General features: G+C 44.2%; 1 protein-coding gene across 1 annotated transcript in view; it reads right to left on the bottom strand.

Moving 5' to 3' along the window:
• MOB1B (MOB kinase activator 1B) overlaps positions 1–19,137 on the bottom strand; it is a 94,089-nt gene that overhangs the window by 24,779 nt on the left and 50,173 nt on the right. The window contains exons 2-3 of the mRNA XM_014607382.3: positions 6,790–6,956; positions 636–729 (exon numbers count right to left, since the gene is read on the bottom strand). Of these exons, the coding sequence (XP_014462868.1) occupies positions 636–729; positions 6,790–6,956 (261 nt within the window). The remainder of the gene's footprint in view (positions 1–635; positions 730–6,789; positions 6,957–19,137) is intronic.

Raw genomic sequence — 19,137 nt, forward strand, 5'->3', positions numbered from 1 at the left:
CAGTCCAGGAGTTTGCACTGTTGACTTCAGACATTTTTAAGAACAAAATTAAACAAAAGAAGACATGTATGGCAGGGGAGGGAAAGGTAGATTAACAAGTAAAGCTATTTTCTTTAGGCTCTATAAAAACATGGCCTAAAAGGAAAAGTTTATTAGTAATTCATGTATTTTCCACTCTGGAAGACATTAAACAGCTTGAGATTTGATAAAAGTATTAAATGACAGGAATCAAGGGTGTAAATTTCAGCAACTGAGAGTAGGGATTTTTATGCACACAGTTATAAAAATATTTCATTACAGTTTCAATATCTACTTAGGACATTTAAGAAAGAAGCTCTCAATTTCTCTAACAATGCAATTATGGACTAAGAGTTATCCACCTGTATCAGAAAGACATGCTCCCAGTGTAGTCTCCAACAAAAAAGAAAAACACATTTTATATTGAAGACCAAAGGGAACTTTTCATTCCCCCTACATAAAGTTTTAGGCCCTCTTTACCTTATAACAAGCAAAGCATATTTCCTTCAGCTTCATAAGGTTTTTTATATTAAAGGAATTGATCAGTGTGTAAAATTTTCAAAAAGCGATTGATATCAAAAGTTGCACTCTCAGTGATGTGTAACAAGTATTCTTACTTTGGGCCAGCAGACATGACTGGGCAGCTTTCTTCTGTACAGAAATCTGTAATGGTTCCATAAAGCATGTTGATCTGATTGAAGAAGTCCACAGCTGTAAAGTATTTAAACAATTAATTAGCAGTTTGGCAGCAATTTAATAACACTGCAAGCTTCATGCATTTTCAGTTATGAAATACAGGATGCTGAGCAGGGTTATGGGACGAGACATCCTAACCTCATTGTTATCAAGACAATGTGGGGCACAAACAAAACATCCACCATGTGTTGAGTTTCTTGCACACTCCCAGCTATTCTAAGCCACTGACATTTCAAATATAGCAGAAAAAAGTCACAACTCCAGGAAAGTTCTTATTTACTCATCCAACTCTTTAATGGAGATATTTACATTTTCAAAGCTGCACTCATTCTGTTGAAGATAGATGTTTAAAATCAGCAGCTAAAGCTTTTCAGTTTAAACTCCAAAGTGTGATGAACTGTTTAGCTATTAGTTGACCCTGAAGTCCCTAAATAACTTATATAAAAATGATCATGCTTTCCAAAAATAAATGCCATACAAAGAACTCCAAGGCATTACATGTGAAAATTATATTAAAATACTATGCCATATAATTAGCTTTGTTTTTCTGGTTTCTATCAAGAACTTTCAGTTAGACCATAAAGTATGTTCCCCTAAAACAAACCAGGCTCTTTGGTTTATTTATTTATTTGTTTTTCCAGTGGTGTCCTGTGACATGCTCTGGGAGAAATAAGATATTCAATTTATCCTAGATGTGACTTTTAAATAGGAGTCACAAGTTAGGCTTCTAAGAAGGTAACAAAATGTTCAGAGTTGCTAAGCTCTAAGCAGTTCTTACTGCAGGCAGTAACTTATGAAGCCAATGGACACTAAATGCACACTGCCTTTTAAAAATCAGGAATCTGTGTTTGGTATCCTAACTCCAAGCTAATCAATTTCTTCCTTTACCTATGGAAAAAAAAAAAAATGTATACAAATCAGCTTCCTTTTTCTTTGAACTGACTGATCTTGATTGCCCTGGATACTCCCCAGGGTGCTCCAACATCACTCAAAGGAACATTGAGGAGTACTAGGACACGCAGGCCAAATTAAAGATAAAGCTTTAATGACAAAATACATGTTAGAGAGCAGATCTTAAACTAGTGGCAACTGAATTCTTCCAGCAGTGATAACAGTTCCTGGGATAAAAAGAACATTTTCTGCTACTGGGTGAGCCCAGCCCAAAATGGTACAAATCCACAAGAGCAGAAGCTTTTTTAAATCTGTGGAAATGTATTATTCGTGATACCTGCTAGAATAATTCCATTCGAGTATGAAGCCCTCTTAACAGTAACAGTGCTAGCATAGCCAGCATTAGCAGTTCAAGCCTTTCCACAAACAGGCCTTGGCCCTCAGCTGAGGGAATCATACATACAGTGACAGTGAGTTTAATCTCAACATTCAGCTTGTGCCATGGCACTTGTATTGTGGAGACCAGCCAGGGTGCCAGTAGTGCCACCTGTTATGACAGGTACTGATAGAAACCATCTTTCAAAAGTAATCTTCAATGTCTTGCTGCAGTTTCCTGAACCTAGAATTGCTCTGCAGTGCTGAACAGAAGTTTCTAGCTCTCCTGGCTGCCCAGCGAGCCTTGACAAATGAACAGATGCAAAGTTTGCCACGTTTCAGTGTGTTTGCAGACTCAACAACAGTGATGAGAGACTTATGACCTTCCACTGTCTATTTTAATTGGGTGATGCCTCTGATTCAATGCCATTGTCATTAACCATTTCCCTATGGAAATGGAACCCATATATTCAACTATTGCCCTCATTCACTGAGGGGGGACAGACAAATGAGGCCCTTTAGTGCCATGTGTTATCTGAATGAAAATTCAAATAAGAACCAGGCTCTTCACTCTGGATGTGCAAGTGGCTGAATATTCTCCTAACTAATCTCTGAAGCATTCAGATAGCCATGTTTGTACTATCAGCCCTAGTTATAAAGGCAACATTTTTAGAGTTGTCAGTTATAAAATGCTACATTCCTACAAGTCCTACCAGTAGGATACTGCTAAGCTCACATATAATATTAAGTTCCCAGGTCCAGCATCATGACACAAATGATACAAAACTGAGGCTGAGACAAGGCAGTGCAAAACCCTCCACAGCTCAACAGCAAACATCAACAGTCTTCACTTATTCTAAAGGTTGTTCCTTTTGAGCAGCTGTGCAATAGAAAAGGTGTTGGCATACCCAGAATTTAAGGATTGCTAAAATATTGCCTCGCAGAGTGATGGAAGTTTGGGAGGAGGGGGTTGATAAAAGAGGAAGGAGAGATCCCTTAGGCTCCATAAACGACATGGCAACTTAATGACCTACAAACTCTTGCTACTTATTTTTAACGCATCCTATTTTTCAGCAGATGCTGTACTTTGGCTGCAAACTGCCGCTGTATAACTAACAAGCACCAAAAAAGGAAGCAACTCGAAAATAAATAAATAAATAAATAAAAACCCTGATGGATCACATGCTTAGGTGCATATTATCTTTCACAATAGGCAGGCTCCCTTTGGAAACACAACAATAACAATTGGTGAGACATGCTGAGGAAAAGCAGTCACAGAAAGGGAAGACTTGCTGGGAAAACAAAGCATCTTTTAATATCAAAAAGCTTGTGCAGCTCTTGTAGCTTACAGCCATTTTTGAGCTTTCTAGTTTTGAGAGCCCTGAAGTTTTCCAACCCCACTCCCAAAAAGCCACAAACAGCAATGCCTGTTTAAAAGCAGATGCATCTGAAACCACATGGGCTTTGTGAAGGTAACTGTCATTGCTTGGGCCTACATTCTGAGTATCAAGAGGCCATGAAACAAATTCCCAACCTCCAAAACTACCAATGTGTGACAAGTAAACAAAATGTTATTCCATTTCTTCTTTGGCACTGTCACTTCCCCTTTTTGGTGCTTGTTTTTAAAAAACAAGCAATTTCTCCAGTTGAAGATGTGCACTGCCTGCCAAATAAAGGAAGAGGGTGGACAAATGTAACAATTATGCTGGTATCAAATGACACTGGCATAAGCCATTATGATGTAGGTCTTATATATGCATGTTCAAATACAGTAAAACATGTTGTTACATTAACTCCCTTTCATTCAGGGTTAAAGATACAATACAGTGATTTGTTTCACTTGTACAGTAGAACCTGGATACTTCAAAGTGTTAAATTCCTAATCTCCCTGCAAAACATCTGGGGGAACACAGGGCCACAACAGACAACTGAGCAGGACTGCTGAGCTGCTTCAGGTGTTTGCTGTGGCTTTTAATTTCAAAGGGTACTGCTTCTCTTACCAGCAACGCGGGACCACTCTAGCTGAGTGGAAAAACAGCACCCTACAAAAGAAAAGCTGCAAATTGAGCAGCTTGTCCTTAATTCAGCAACCTGCTGTGAGCCAAGCAGGATGCCAGCCACTCAGATACAAATGATCCAGGACCTACTACACCACTACAAGAACATGATATTTTTTATTGGATGAAATATATAGCTGGGAGAGATGACACAAACTTTAAGGCACCAAAAAGTACAGCCAAAAGACACAGAAACAAGGTTCTTGGGTTCTATTCCCAGATGTATAACTGTGACTTTTGACAATATTTGCATAATATCTGTACCAGTTTGCTATCTTTATTACCTATGAAAATGCGAACACCATGTTCCCATGAGAGCTTTCACAACTGCTGTATACATAGGACTTCCCCAATCCTTTACGAGTGTTTTATGAAAACATGTATTTTGTGGGATCGTCAACAAATTTGGAAGGTGAAAGCTGTATAAAAATAGCAACTGACCTGTGCAACTAAAGACCAAATATATCTAGATGAAGAAAGGAGGCTAGATATCTGTATAGATAACAAGAACATCCACAATGTCATTAGAAGAGCTTCAGTGCATTAGACAAAGAGCCCAGACACTTATAAATAAAAAAGAAAAATCCTCTGGTAAAAGCTTATTCCACACTTCTCTAATTTGGGCAGTCCCCATTTTCCTCTAGCTTGTTGTAAAATGCGACATCAGACAGGATGTACCAGTGGTCACAGTTGGCACGGCAGTTCCTGGCTTCCTCATCTTCCTTTGTTTGGGTCCCTCAAGCTAAGATGAACTCACTCCCTACTCTGCATTCAGAACAAGGAGAATTTACAGTACTATTATGATAGGCAAAAACAGCAATTAAAAAAAAAAAAAATCAGAATTCCAATGTAGGAGACAGATTCAGTCATCAACCACTGGCAGCCTGTTGTGTGAAAGCTCTGGGGACCAAGAGGGGTGGCACAAAGAAGGCAGTTGATACATTTGGGTGTCTCTGTTTTGCCCAGACTGGCTCAGAAGAGACAGACAAACAGGAGAAACAGAAAGGAGGAAGTTAGAATAATCAAATCAAAAAGTTACCAAAGCATAGGCTAACAGCTCAGCAGTGGGAACAAGAGAGTAATATTGGAAATGCTGTAAAGAAACACCTGCACATTTCTTAGGGGAAGACGGAAAGCTTTTCCACATATCTGTTTGCAATTTTAACATCTGTTTTAGACTTGGCCCTAACTACTCATCCAAACAAAGATTTAAACTCACCACAGAAATACACCCCTGGGAAATTATACAATTATGCACCCATGCAATTTTGCACATAACATATATGACCATGCAAAATTGCATAATTTTGCATAATTTAACCTAGGTGGGCTCTGTGCCATGTGGAGGCACTGAGCACAGTGGCACATGACTAGACAGCTATTAAGTGGGAAGAAGAGCTCCTGCCTGCAGGGGGGGAGGGTCTGGGGCTGCACGTGGGGGGTGGGGTGGGCATGGGCCTCCCACCACATGCACCCCTTCCTTTCCCCCCCCTCCCCTTCCCCAAGGTGCACAGCCCCTGCTGCCAATGGTGGCGACAGCAGCAGCAAGCCTTTGGGGTGCTCATGGCCATGGCACGCAGAGCCCCCCGATGGCCCACAGCTCCGGCTGAGTCCTGGATGGCCCACTAGTGCATGCCTTTAACCCAAACCAGGCTGGCTCTGTGCACATGAGGCTCATGGCACAGCAGGTAGGAGCCATATGCCATTGGGCCGGGCTGGCCAGCTCTGTGCCTCCACATGGGTCTTCTAGCATTCCAGCAGGAAGCCACATGTGGAGGCACGGAGACAGCCTGGCCTGATGGCACATAATTTTGTGCCTCCATGTGTGGCTTCCCGCTGGAATGCTGGAAGCCCCACAGAGGCATTAAGCCCACCCGGCCCAATGGCACACAGCTCCTGCCTGCAGTGCCACAAACCACATATGCTGGCTCAAAGCCAGCTTGGTCTGACCCGATCTGCCGTCCCTGGGACTCAGCGAGTAATTTTGAATTTTTCTTTGCATAATCCCCTGGGGTATAATAGAAAGATATAACCATGCTGTTGAGTAAAACAGGTTTAGCTGGAATCTAAGGGTACCTATACATGAGCAGGGGGGCTGCTCCGACGTGCTGGAATTCCAGCTCATTGGAGTAGACTCAATTTATCAAGTCTGCTGGAACGTGGCAATTACTGTGCTCCAGCCACCTCCCACATCTCGTGCATCAACCTTCCTGCACTTCAAAATGGCAGCAAGAGCACTTTATCTAAAACTTGTCAAATGAGCTTTAGATAAAAGTGCCCCCGCTGCCATTTTAAAGTGCAGGGACACTGATACACAAGATGCTCAGGGTGCTTTAATTAGAGCAGCTCTCAGAGCCACTCTAATTAAAGCACCGCTCCCAGAGCATGTGTACAAACACCCCAAAGGACTGAAGTCACACTAAGGTGGCACCTTACCGGCTATTTGCTAAATACAGCACTGGCATTTCCCCTTCAGAGCTCACATAGTTTATGAACAAATACTTTGGTTTTAACCACAAAAAGCAGTGATTTGTTTGGGGAAAACTTCTATTTTCAACATACATAGCAGGGAGTTATTTATTTTGAGACATTTAGTTGCTGTGAATTCTCTAAATTATACCATCTTTTGCTCTTTTAATTGCAGTACAACACATGGTTGTGCATGAAGAAAAACCCAACATGCAGGTGTCCTTGTTCATGACTAGGCCACATTTGCTGTCCACCTCCCACAGGAAAAGATCAAGTGACTTACTGTTAACTGCAACCCATTCATTTAAGTCTTCCCCCTCTGGCAGCATGACGGCCATCCGGAGATTACCACTTCCAAGCGTGGCTTCTGCATGTTTTAGTAGCTCATACTGGTGAGACCCCTCTGGAATGTTTTTCTTTGGTTTAAATGTTTTAGAAGAGCGACTACCACTGTGAAATAGAGGGAGAAAAAGTTTTAGAGAACTTAACAGAAACTGAAGGAAGGCTAGAGAACTCATAAATTAGCATAGCACTAAGTGATTAACACTTCTCTTCCCACCAAATTTTTATTTAGATTAAGAAGGATGTTTACAAAAATCAGAGATATAAATTACAGACATCTTGACTTGTTGGTTTCTATTAAACAATTAGTTGGAACTCAAAATGCATTCTCCTCTCATAGTATTATACTACCAGCTGGACAGCAGGGAATATAACACATACTCCCACTCACTGCACAGTAAACTGGGTCAATCAACAGGAAAAAAAAAAAAAAAATGATTTACTGGAATCAGGAGGACTACATTTCAGAGACAGGAGAGTGGCACAATAAAATTATCTCCCACCTCCCCAAGTAACCAATGAGACAGGTTAGGTTGTAGCTGACAAGAGACAAAGAAGAAAAGATAAACCCATCACTTTTAAACTGCTGTCTTTCAAGAGGGATGAAATTGTACTACTTTAGCAAAAATAAAATCTGAATGTAGGCAGCCAACAGTGCTTTCCACTCAGTTTTTTTGATAGTGTAAAAGGTTACTATTAATTCCCTGAAAGTAAGCAGCTGCTTTTTCATAAAGATATAGTCCTCTGGGTCCTCAGACAATTAAAACAATGTACTGGTCATATTAGCACATTGTCAGCCCATTTCAATCTAAATCTTACATAAAAAGATGCATCTCACACAGGTTTAGCTGGAATCTAAATGTACGGCAACTCCAAATGTACGTTAGAAATGTCCAGTTTGGGTTAATATTGTTTTTAATATATACATAAGCATAGTGTTGTTGGTGAAGTGTTATAGTTATGGTAGACCTGATCCTTCCATTCCAAATCCCTATTTTCAAGGGCTTCTTCTTTGATTTCCCTCTGGATTTTGTATCTTCTTTGAGCCTACAAGTTACATTTGATGAAAATATTCATACGAGTTGTTTGAAAGGAATTATAGGTAGAAAATGTTGGGCACTTTTTTCCTGTTTCTACTTTACACTAAATTCAAGTCCAAATTAAATAGACATTTCTGTTTGGATAATTAAAAATAGTTTTTAAACATGCTGAACTGGGTATGTATATGCTGCTGAATAAACAGGACCTTATGAAAAAAAACTTGAAGCAAACTAAGAAAATGTGCTTAAGTTTTAATAGTAAAAAGATAACATATTACATTTCCAAATTATCTAAAACATGTATTGGATGTAAGGCTTCAGGTATCTGCAGAAGTAGGTTTCATTGAATGAGCCAGTATATGGAGCCTAAAATGAGTGAGTCAACTGCTAATAGATCTGTTGAAATTGGAAGATCAAAATGTAAGTGAGCGCTGGAGAGAGGGAGTTGTTAAATGAAGTAGTCAAGGAATTTTAAGAGACAAACAGGCCACCTCCTCTTGACATCACGTGTCATTTTTGCAGTGTTTCATTTTTAAAAGATTTCTAATGGTATAAAACAGTCATGTATGGATGCAGGTATGCATGTTCCAGGAGACACAACAATGGAATTGCACTATGAACATGGGGATGAACTTGGACACTCTGGCTATTTGTATACGTGCTCACCATTTTCTAAACCAGGAGTTCTTTGAAAGGTCATAGGGGGTACGCAGGGGCGGGCAGGGACAGAGTGCCACTGCCTCACAGGAACAGGGCCAGGGCAGGGCAAGAGCAGCGGTGCCCTTCCACAGTCCGCACAGGTGCCGTGCTGCCGCTGCTCGCCACCCCCTTGCCCCCAGCTCATTGTCTGGCTGCTCGCCACCCCTCCCCCCTGCCACCATCCAGCCATGCGCCACCCCTGCCAGGGTACACTTATTAAAAAGGGAGTTGCCAGGGGTACATTTAGTAAAAAAAAGTTGAAAACCCTTGTTCTAGACCATATTAACCAACTTCCATCACACACTCCAAATCAAATTTCAAGGGTTAATAAATAAGCATTGACCATCAGCCCCTTAACCGACCTAATTTGCAGCCTGTGTGTGGGTTGATGTGCACTTGTGGTTGGAAGCAATCAGGAGGCAACAATAAGCTTGTTTAAGCACTGCTACATTGTTGCGGATCTACTGTTCCAGAAGCCATAACGGGTGCAATTGACTCCAGTGTTAATGACCATCTCAGCCAACGTGTAGTCTGGGGTAGAGAGGGGGAGGGCCCAAGGGGGCTAGTTCCCTTCTTCACAGACCAGAACCTGTATGCTTGGGTGGGACTGGGAGCAGTCAGGATACTGATACTTAGTCACTGTAAGGTGTTGTTGGTACATTTGACTTTATGAAGGTGTTATCTTTGTGCCTCATAGCCTTTATTATGTTGCAAAAAACCAACTGAGTTTCCCTTTCCAGGACTGATATTTGTAATGCTTATCTGCCAGTTCCTAAGGACTGTTTTTCCTAAAAGCAACACCATATATACATGTTAATTAATACAGTTTAAATTACCTAGTTCAGAGGGCCCTAGTCTGCACTGACTTTAATCCTCATTCAATTGGGATTAGTTAATTCAGACAGAAGCCAATTTTAATTTGGACTACAGATGTCCATGTGTATATAGTGACGGCTGTAGTCCAAATTAAACCTAGAAAAACATAGTATCCATCAACAGCCTGTTTGACTATATTGTAAAGAAGTGTTTCTATTGACTTGATTTTTCCCATCACAGCCCTCTACAACCCAAAGCAGAAGAGAAACGCACACACACAGCACACTTGAGATTACACACTTGTTAAAACTAGGATTTTTAACAATAAGATGAGAAGATCTTGTACATCAAGAGTGCAACAAAGAGAATTATATTTCTAAAATGTTTCACAAGAGAAAACTTAATGTTATGTACCAAGCCTATGATAAAACTGCCTATTGAGTCATCAAGTCTCAACTAAAACTAAACAAGGGCTGGAGACAAAGAAAATTACTAAAATTGGAAATTACTCATCAGTTTCTTAAATTCTGTTGAATGTAAAACAACACCTTCAAGGAAAGGGGGGCAACCCCTTGGATATCTGAACATTAACTTAATACCATGTCTTGAGCTTCTAAGCCGTAAAAGGGTGGTGATCTCCAATTCCTTTCTTTTTTTTGTAAAGCTACAGCTTTCTTCCTTAAAATAGCAAGTGTCAACCTTTTATAAAGGTTTAGGTTGTAGCCGTGTTGGTCTAAGGATATAGGCAGACAAGGTTCCTTGGGTGAATTTGATATCTTTTATTAGACCAACCCAAATGGTTGGAGAATAGTTATTAAGCAAGCTTTCGAGTTCAAAAACCCTTCGTCAGGCTAAGGAAGCTTCAGCAGTTGGTGCGTGCTCTTCCTGGATGGAATGAAAATCCTCAAAAAATTGCAACCCATATTAGAAAAAGACCCTATTCTTAAAAAGATCTTCCCAGAGCCACCCATCCTAGCCTTCAGACAAGCACCAAACCTCGCCAACCTCATCACCAGAAGCAAACTTCCTCAACCCCAGAACACACCAAAAGGATCCAGACCGTGCCATGACAAGAAATTTAAAACCTGCCCCCACATCTCCACCACCTCCACTATTACTACACCCCACAACAGAGCCATCAGCATCCCAGGATCTTACAGCTGCACCTCCAGGAATGTAGTATACCTCATCCAGTGCACCAAATGCCCTGATGGAAGATATGCAGGAGAGACCAGACAACAACTGCGCACCAGAATGAATGCACACCGGAAATCCATCAAAGACAGAAACACCCAATTACCGGCGGGGGCACATTTCTCACAGGAGGGCCACTCTCTCTCCAATCGCTCAGTCCTGATCCTCAAGGGAAACTTACACAACACTTCCCAGAGACGAGCCTATGAGCTCCATTTCATCAACCTGCTGGATACTAGAGATCAGGGACTAAACATAGACATTGGATTTTTGATACATTACAATCTGCCTGGCAACTGACTCCCCAGCCCAGCCCAGCCCCTGGCTTCTTTACTTTTCATTCCATCCAGGAAGAGCACACAGCAACTGCTGCAGCGTCCTTAGCCTGACGAAGGGTTTTTGAACCCGAAAGCTTGCTTAATAACTATTCTCCAACCATTTGGGTTGTTCTAATAAAAGATATCAAATTCACCCAAGGAACCTTGTCAACCTTTTATAAAGGACCATAAACATTTCTCATCATCCCCAACTTTGGCCAGTAGAGGCAGCTTAGGAAAAAAAAAATAGAGGGGTGTGTAGGGTGTCCTTTTCTTTACTGTTTTATGATGTATGAATAAGTCGTAAAGCAAATTTTATTTTCTTTCCTATAGTTGTATTTTCTTCTAATAATCATTCAGATTTCTCCACATTGCCTATTCAAGTTCTAAGCTTGACGTATCTGTTAAACATTTCCCTTTCTTCTTGTGGTTACACTTGGTGGAATACTGTTTTAAATTAATTTCCCTACAATCCTTAAGTTTACCAAACTAATTATGAGATTCTCAAAACCCTAAATTTCTCCTGATACATGTTAGACTCCATGTGAAGTCTTCACCCCCCAAAATGCTGGTATCCATTACTATCCACATTTGCTGAAGACCTACTAAGGAGATTCTATTTAAACCTTCATCAGGATAATAAAGTGAAATACCAAAGAAGAGGGGGAAGGGTCTTGTTTTCACAACATTTTCTGTAGATGAACATTATCCATGAAATCATGCTCATGTAGAAAAGAAACATGGTGGCCCATTCAAGAAGCTTGCAAAATGAATAGATTTTAAAGTATCCTAGGAGAAGGAGAGTTATTCAGGTCAGCACTAGACTTTTCCTTTACAGAACATGTTAGGCTATAGAGGAACTGTTCGGGAAGTAAGCATGCACTCCACTAAAGCTCAAAGACCAAATAAGGAACATCCAAAGCCAAGTTTGTAATTCATTTCACTTTTGCTGTCTAATATATGTATATTTATGGGCAACTGCACCATCCACTACAAGCAGGATCTTCCTAGCTTGCAAGTGGACTTTGCTTCAATACAAAAAGGAGTCTTTTATAAGGAACAAGAAAAATTTGCAGGATTTGTAAATAATTCTCTTCCAGGAATAGTGGAGAGTTGTGGATAGGAACATGTAGATGGGAAGTGAAAAATAGAAAGTGACCCCAAACATAAAGACTAGGGCTACATCTAGAGGAGTACAGCCATACAGCATACAGCACTGTGGACACGACTGTGATGCCACATACCATACGTCTGGTTGTTCTCCACACTGCAAAGGGAGCAGCATGGGGGGTTTATTTGACCCCTGGACATTCAAGGGTCAAAAACCCACAGGAAAAAAGGTGGAGCAGCAAATGTAAGGGCAGTGTGTGCCGCTCAAAACTGGAGCCTGGCCAGCCAGAGTTGCACCCCAGCTGCCAGCCAGGCTCTGCGTGGCAAGATCGCCACGGCAGCAGCCCCAGGAGGTACCCAGGACCCCAGGTAAGGCTGCTGGGGCCACCCCAGTGCTGGCCCTGGCCTCTACCCCACACAGGGTAACCTGCCATGTGCCAGAGGATGCGTGACACAGTTGTTCCCTGGGAACAAGTAGCAGCAGCACAAGGTGCACCACTGCTAATTGTCCCTGAGGAACCAAATGTCCATGCACGTGTGGACATGGACTAGGTTAGGGGAAGGCAATTATTTCGGCTGGAGGGCTGCTTACCCAGTTTTGGCAGGCTGTCAAGGGCCGCATGGGTAGCCCCGCATCTTGACAGGTACCCCGCCCCCTGGTCACCATCTTGGGACCAATGTCCCAGGGCCAGCACTGGTGGGGCCCAAAGCAGGGCACAGGCTAGCAGGAGTCTGTGGAACCGGACTGGGCTGCACCAGCAGGGAGAGGGGGGAGCTGGCCTGGCTCCACAGATTCCCTACCAGCTGGGAACCTACACTCCTGCCACCCTGCTCTAGGCCCTGCCAGCACTGGCCCCAGGACACCAGTGCGGGCCCCGTGCTCCCACTGGCTCCCCACCCACTCACTCCCAGTGTCCCCCAGTACAGGCAGGGGGCAGTGCACAGCCCCGACCCCCTGCTGGCCAGCAGAGAAGAAGCTGGTGCTGAGTGCAGGGAAAAGCAGCCCCTTGCCCGCCCCATGGCCAGCACTCCCTGCTGCAGGCACTCACAGCCCAGGCAGAGCTGTCTGGACCAGGCACAGGCAGCCCCACATGGGCTGCAAGTGGCTACAGCATGGTGTACTGGCCATGGGGTGAGCGAGGGGCCGTATTTCCCTGCACTCAGCACCAGCTTGGTGCCCAGGCTGGCAGCAGGGCCAGGTTACAAGTCGGCTCCAGGCTTGCTCGTCGGCAGCAGCAGCTGTGGCCCCCCAGCATGCTGCACCGGGCAGTGTGGTCTGCTGCTGCCTGCCTGGAGTTCATGCACTGGGTAGCCCAGAGACAGCAGTGGCAAACACTGCCCAGTGCGGCAAGTGGGGGGGGCCCGCAGCTGCTGTCGCCACGTGCAGCCCCGACTGGTGAGCCCAGAGCCAGTGCGGAGCCCAGGCTGGCAGTGGGGCCAGGTCGCAAGGTGGTGCTGAGCGTGGGGTGGGGAAAAGAGGCCCCCCTGCCCACCCTGTGCCCAGTGCCCTGTGCTGCAGCCACTCACAGCCTGCCTGGGGCTGCCTGTGCCTGCTCCAGACAGCCCTGCATGGACTGCGAGTGGCTGCAATGTGGGGTGCCAGCCACGGGGCGGGCAAGGGGCTGCTTTCCTCCATGCCAGGAAGGAACCTGGGGAAAAACTGCCCCTCCCCTGCCCCGTGATCAGCACTCCCTGCTGCAGCCACTTGCAGCCCGCGGGGCTGTTCGGAGCAGGCACAGACGGCCCCATGCAGGCTGCGAGCAGCTGCAGAGTGGGGCACCGGCTACAGGCCAGGCAAGAGGCCACTTTCTCCACCACCCACACTCAGCTCTTCCCTGAGCCACTTTTCCCCGGGCTCCTTCCCTCCCCAGGGTCCTCCCCTGCCCTTCCCCCCCCCCGCCCTCTTCCCCTTACTTGCGGCTCCAGCACGGGGCAGCCATGTGGTCCCAGGCCAGAAGCCCCCACTGGGGTTTCCAGCTGGGAGGATGGGGCTGAGCGGGCCCTGCTGTTGTGGGAGTCCACCAGGCTTCCCCTGGGTCTTACTGCCCTTGGTTCCTGTCAAAAATGACAGGAACCAAGGGCAGATGAATATTAATTTTCTAAATTTTTTAGGGGACCCATGGGCCAGATAGAATGGCATCGGAGGCTGTATTTTGCCCACTGCTGGCCTAGGTGATCATCCAGGTCCTTGTGACAACCAAAGAGACTGTTGAGGTACACAGACCTGGGTTAAGAGGATACAAATGGAGAACTAATGAAGGAACCCAGACCCATATGGCCACCTTGATTTGAGGAATCTGGTGTTCTAAGAAAGTAAGGAAGTAGGGAAGAAAGAGGGGGAGGTTGTACAGGACAACAAAGATTAGAAACAGTCAGCATGGATTAATCAAGGGCAAGCCATGCCTGACCAACCTGACTGCCTTTTACGATGAGATGACTGGCTCTGTGGATGCAGGGAGAGCAACAGATGTGATGTGCCTTGATTTTAGCAAGGCTTTTGATACATTCTCCCATGGCATTCTCCTAGGCAAGCTAAGGAAATACAGGCTGGACGAATGGACTGTAAGGTGGATAGAAAACTCAGAGGGTAGTAATCAATGTCCCGATGTCTACTTGGCAACTAGTATCAGAGGGAGAGTGCCTGAGGGGTCAGTCCTGGGGCCAGCTTCATTCAAGATCTTCATTGGCAACCTGGAGGATAGGATGGAATGCATCCTGAACAAGTTTGCGGATGACCTCAATATATTGGAATTTTGGACCAATAGAAATCTCATGAGGTTCAACAAGGACAAGTGCAAAGTCCTGCACTTAGGGCAGAACAAGCCCATACATCAGTACAGGCTGGGGGCTGACCGGCTAAGCAGCAGCTCTGCAAAAGAGGATCTGGGGGTTACAGTGAACAGTAAGCTGAATATAAGCCAACAGTGTGCTCTTGTTGCCAAGAAAGCTAATGGCATACTGGGCTGCATTGGTAGGTGTGTTGCCAGCAGGTCAAGGTAAGTGATTATGTCTTTCTATTTGACACCGGTGAGTGTCACATCTGAAGCACTGTGCCCAGTTTTAGGCCTCCTCTACAGAAAGGACATAGTCATATTAGAAAGAGTCCAGTAGAAGGCAATGAAAATGGTTCAGGGGCAGGGGCACATGACTTCTGAGATGAGGTGGAGGGAACTGGGGTTATTTAGTCTGCAGAAGAGAAGACTGAGGGGGGATATAGCTTCAGCTACCTGAAGGGTGGTTAAAGAGGATGGAACTAGACAGTTCTCGGTGGTGGCAGACAACAGAACAAGGAGCAATGGTCTCAAATTGTACCAAGGGAGGAAAAACCTTGCTCACTAGGGCAGTAACGCAAAAATCTAGAACTCTTGGTTCCAAAATGATACCTTTTATTAGACCAACTGAGACATTGCAAAAAAATATCTTTTTCTGCAAGCTTTCAGGCTCAGTAGGTCAGTAAAGCATTGGAACAGGCTACCAAGAGAAGCTGTGGAATCTCTATCCTTAGAGGTTTTTAAGACCAGGGTAGACAAAGCCTTGACTCGGATGATCTAGTTGGAGAGGGTCCTGCTTTGAACAGAGGGTTAGACTAGATGACCACCTGAGGTCCCTTCCAACCCTAATTTTCTATGATTCTATGATGTGTGCACGCAGGATCTATTCCTTCTGCACCAGCAGCAACAGAAGCTTGTTAAGTGTGGGGAACAGTATGTTTTAGAGAGGTTAGGCTAACATGAAGGGGTACTTTCAAATTTCACCAGGTTTTTGATGCGTTTGAGGTGACAGCTGGCTGCTGCTGCAGTTAAGAGCTACCAAACGGGAGCAAAAACAGGTGGTGCCAATGTTCTGCTGCAAATCATTTCTAAAAATGCATTTTATATAGTAACTACATGTGCCCCCTCCCCATATCTCTACGTAAATGGTACAAGAATCAAATCTTAAAACTAAGCGTTTTTCCTCTAGTAGGAGAAAACACTATTGCTAAAGGAATCTCCTTGCAATCAATACTTTAGGTCACCTCATAGTTACCATTCAAGGTGAATTTGAACAGAATAGCAAAGGAAGTGGTTCCTAACAAACCCATTAATGAAGCGCTTAGGGAAGCAGATGAGGAAACTGGTATTCTCCATAATTACTCAGTTCATGCAAATGAGTCATCTCACCAACAAGGGGAGGTGGCAAGCAAAAAACCCAAAATATTCCTGGCAGGATATGCTAAAAAGGACAAAATAATGCAACAGCCACAGGTGCTAGTGTAACATGGGATGGATGAGCAGGGCACATGCCCCCAGCATCACCTAAGGGAAGGGATGCCAGAAGGGAGAGGGCACCTCATCCTATTGTCCGCCGCTCCACTTGCACTGTCCAGCTGCAGGAAGCAGCCACTGCAGGCAACCTGTGTCATGGAGCATGTGGTGTTTTGGTTCATATTTGGGGGAGCGGCAGTGGCATTTGTTGTTGCTGGGAGGGGTGGGGGACCAGCCTCATTTTTTGCTGCTGAAATCTGCATTTCCTTGGTCTTGACAAGGGCTTCAGTACTAAAAAAAAAATGGGGTGAAAACCTCCCCACCTCCAGCAGCAAACTCCACTGCCATTCTAAAAAACTACAGTTCCTAGAGTACGTACCTTGCATTCACAACACTGTCCAACTGCTGCTGTTCCTGCCTGTTGCAAGTCAGAATACATGGATCAAGGGGGAGGGGTGTAGCACAGTTGGGGGAAAAAAGTGCGAGAGGACTGCCCCAGGCATATTTTCTCCATGTTATACCTCTGGCCACAGCAGTGAATCCAAAATACAAAAGTGTTGTCAGCATTTACAAACAAAGTAAAAATGCATGTTGTTAAGGGAGTCAGTGACTAAACATTTCATCTCTCAATCACTGAGGGTGCATTGTCACGGTATCCTAATCTCAGTATATCTCACTACAAAAAGGGAAGCCCAGTCCTATCATTTCAAACATAAAAGTAACCAAACAAATCTTTCAGGTATTTTCACACATCAGAAAAAGTAGAAAAAAAAGGAAAGGCAAAATGCCCTTCCTCTTTTCTCCCTCCTCCACCCACTCTTGTTCATTTTTTTCTTCCAGCAACCAACATTTTGCTAATATATACATGATTAATATTGAAAAACATAGTAACTCCTGTGATTAATCTTGTGCTGTACCTCGAGACAGGATATACAACCTCCTTATACACTCAATGCAACAGATGGATCTCTGTGTGGGATGCAAACAACTTCAGAATAAAGGAAGAGAGTGGGTCTTTTCAAGCAGATTTTAAAGCAAAGAAGCCAACAATCCAACCAGTACATATGATTCTCCAGTGCCCCACCATCCTTGTGTTGGAGACAGGAACACATGAAGAAAGAAAAAGCTAAATATTGGATAACTAATAGGACAGATGAACACCATCAGAAAGCAAGTTTAAAAGGAGAAGTGGTGAGGCTTCCAAGACAAGGAACGTACTGGTGTAGACATAGCATGGCTGTGACCACGAACCTTTAGTGATTGAGGTGGTGGGAAGAGAGGGAGAATGAAGAAAGGGGGAATCTTGAATCAAGAATCAAAACCATACCTACCTCAGACAGACTGAGCTTGTTAAAACTACAAGGTTCAGTAGACTCAGATGTGTGGAAGTGTTTCAACCAAGTACTGAACAAACAGAACTAAAGGCTACAGAAGGACGCATTTGATAATTCAGGAAGCAACACTTAGGCCGTGTCTAGACAAGCACGGCCGTGTGGTATGTGGCACCACAGACACGTCTGCAGTGCCACATACCACATGTTCAGGTGTTCTTCACTGCAAAGGAGCAGCACAGGCCTCCCCCCACCCCCTTTTTTTTTTGGGGGGGGGGTGGCAAATGGGGGGGTGTTACACCTGGATATCCAGATGTCAAAAAAACCTGCAGAAAAAAAAGAAGTGGAGCAGCATACGTGGGGGCAGCGTGTGCCACTCAAAACTGGAGTGCTGGCCAGGCTCCGAGAGGCAGGATCACTGCTGCTACAGCCCTGGAAGGTGCCCAGGACCCCAGGTAAGGCTGCTGAGACCAGCACTAGGCTGGCCCCAGCCTCCCCTACCCACTCAGGGTAACTTGTGCCACACCAAAAGGCATGTGGCACAGGTGTTCCTCAGAGGCAACTAGCAGTGGCGCAAGGTGTCCTGCTGCTAGTTGTCCCCAGGGAACCAAACATCCATGCTCATGTGGATGAGGCCTTTGAGCCCGTAACTTACTATAGCAAAGTTTTTTGGGGGGGAGGGGGGGGGATCAAAAAAGTTACCATGTTGCTGGATTTTTGTACGCAAACAAGGCAAGTGGGACACTGGACCACACTTGTAGACACATGCACAGATTAATGAATCATCCTGTAGCAAAACCACAATTTACAGAGATGAAGAATTATTCCAATCCTTTTTCATTTTTGATGCTCATGGAACAACAGTGAATGGAACAGTTTAATAAAAAATTATAGCAGGTCACTGAGACTACCCTAGCAGCATGCATCTGACCTGTACACTGCATCTATAATTCAGTATTCCTGGGTCAAACACCCTCACCCCAACAATCGCCTCCAGCCCACCCAATTCCGCTAATTTGTTCCCTACAAGCATGTTTCCTTGAGCGGTCTAGCCTGGTTGTGAACATCACTAGACATGGTTCTCGTTTCCTCATCCATGCAAAAGTTCTCTGCATGTTTATCATCAAGCATCCTATTCTTAAATAAATCTCACTCTCAGATAAGCCCCCCATACAAATGTTTATCATGCTAAGCAATTCCTCTTCCTCCTTGAAGTTAAACAATCTCCAAATACACTGTAAACATCCTCTACGCAAAACTTTTCTTGCTCTTCTATATAATGTGCCTCAGCACCAAAGAGCAGGAAGCAACTAAGCACTCATTTTGCTCCATTTCTTTTTAACTGAATATTGCTTTGCATGAAATGAAATTAGAAACTCTTAGTGCATCAAATTAGTTTCCTCAAATTCTCAGTCAAACAGCCAAGTATGTTCAAAATGTTCTATTTGGTGGTCACTGAAATGACATTTGTCATCATTGTTCTAGCCACATCTTATATTTTATTCCTATATAAACTTGCAAATAAAGTCAGTTATTTC

This window comes from Alligator mississippiensis, chromosome 2, assembly GCF_030867095.1.
Source record: "Alligator mississippiensis isolate rAllMis1 chromosome 2, rAllMis1, whole genome shotgun sequence".
Classification (NCBI taxonomy): Eukaryota; Metazoa; Chordata; order Crocodylia; family Alligatoridae; genus Alligator; species Alligator mississippiensis.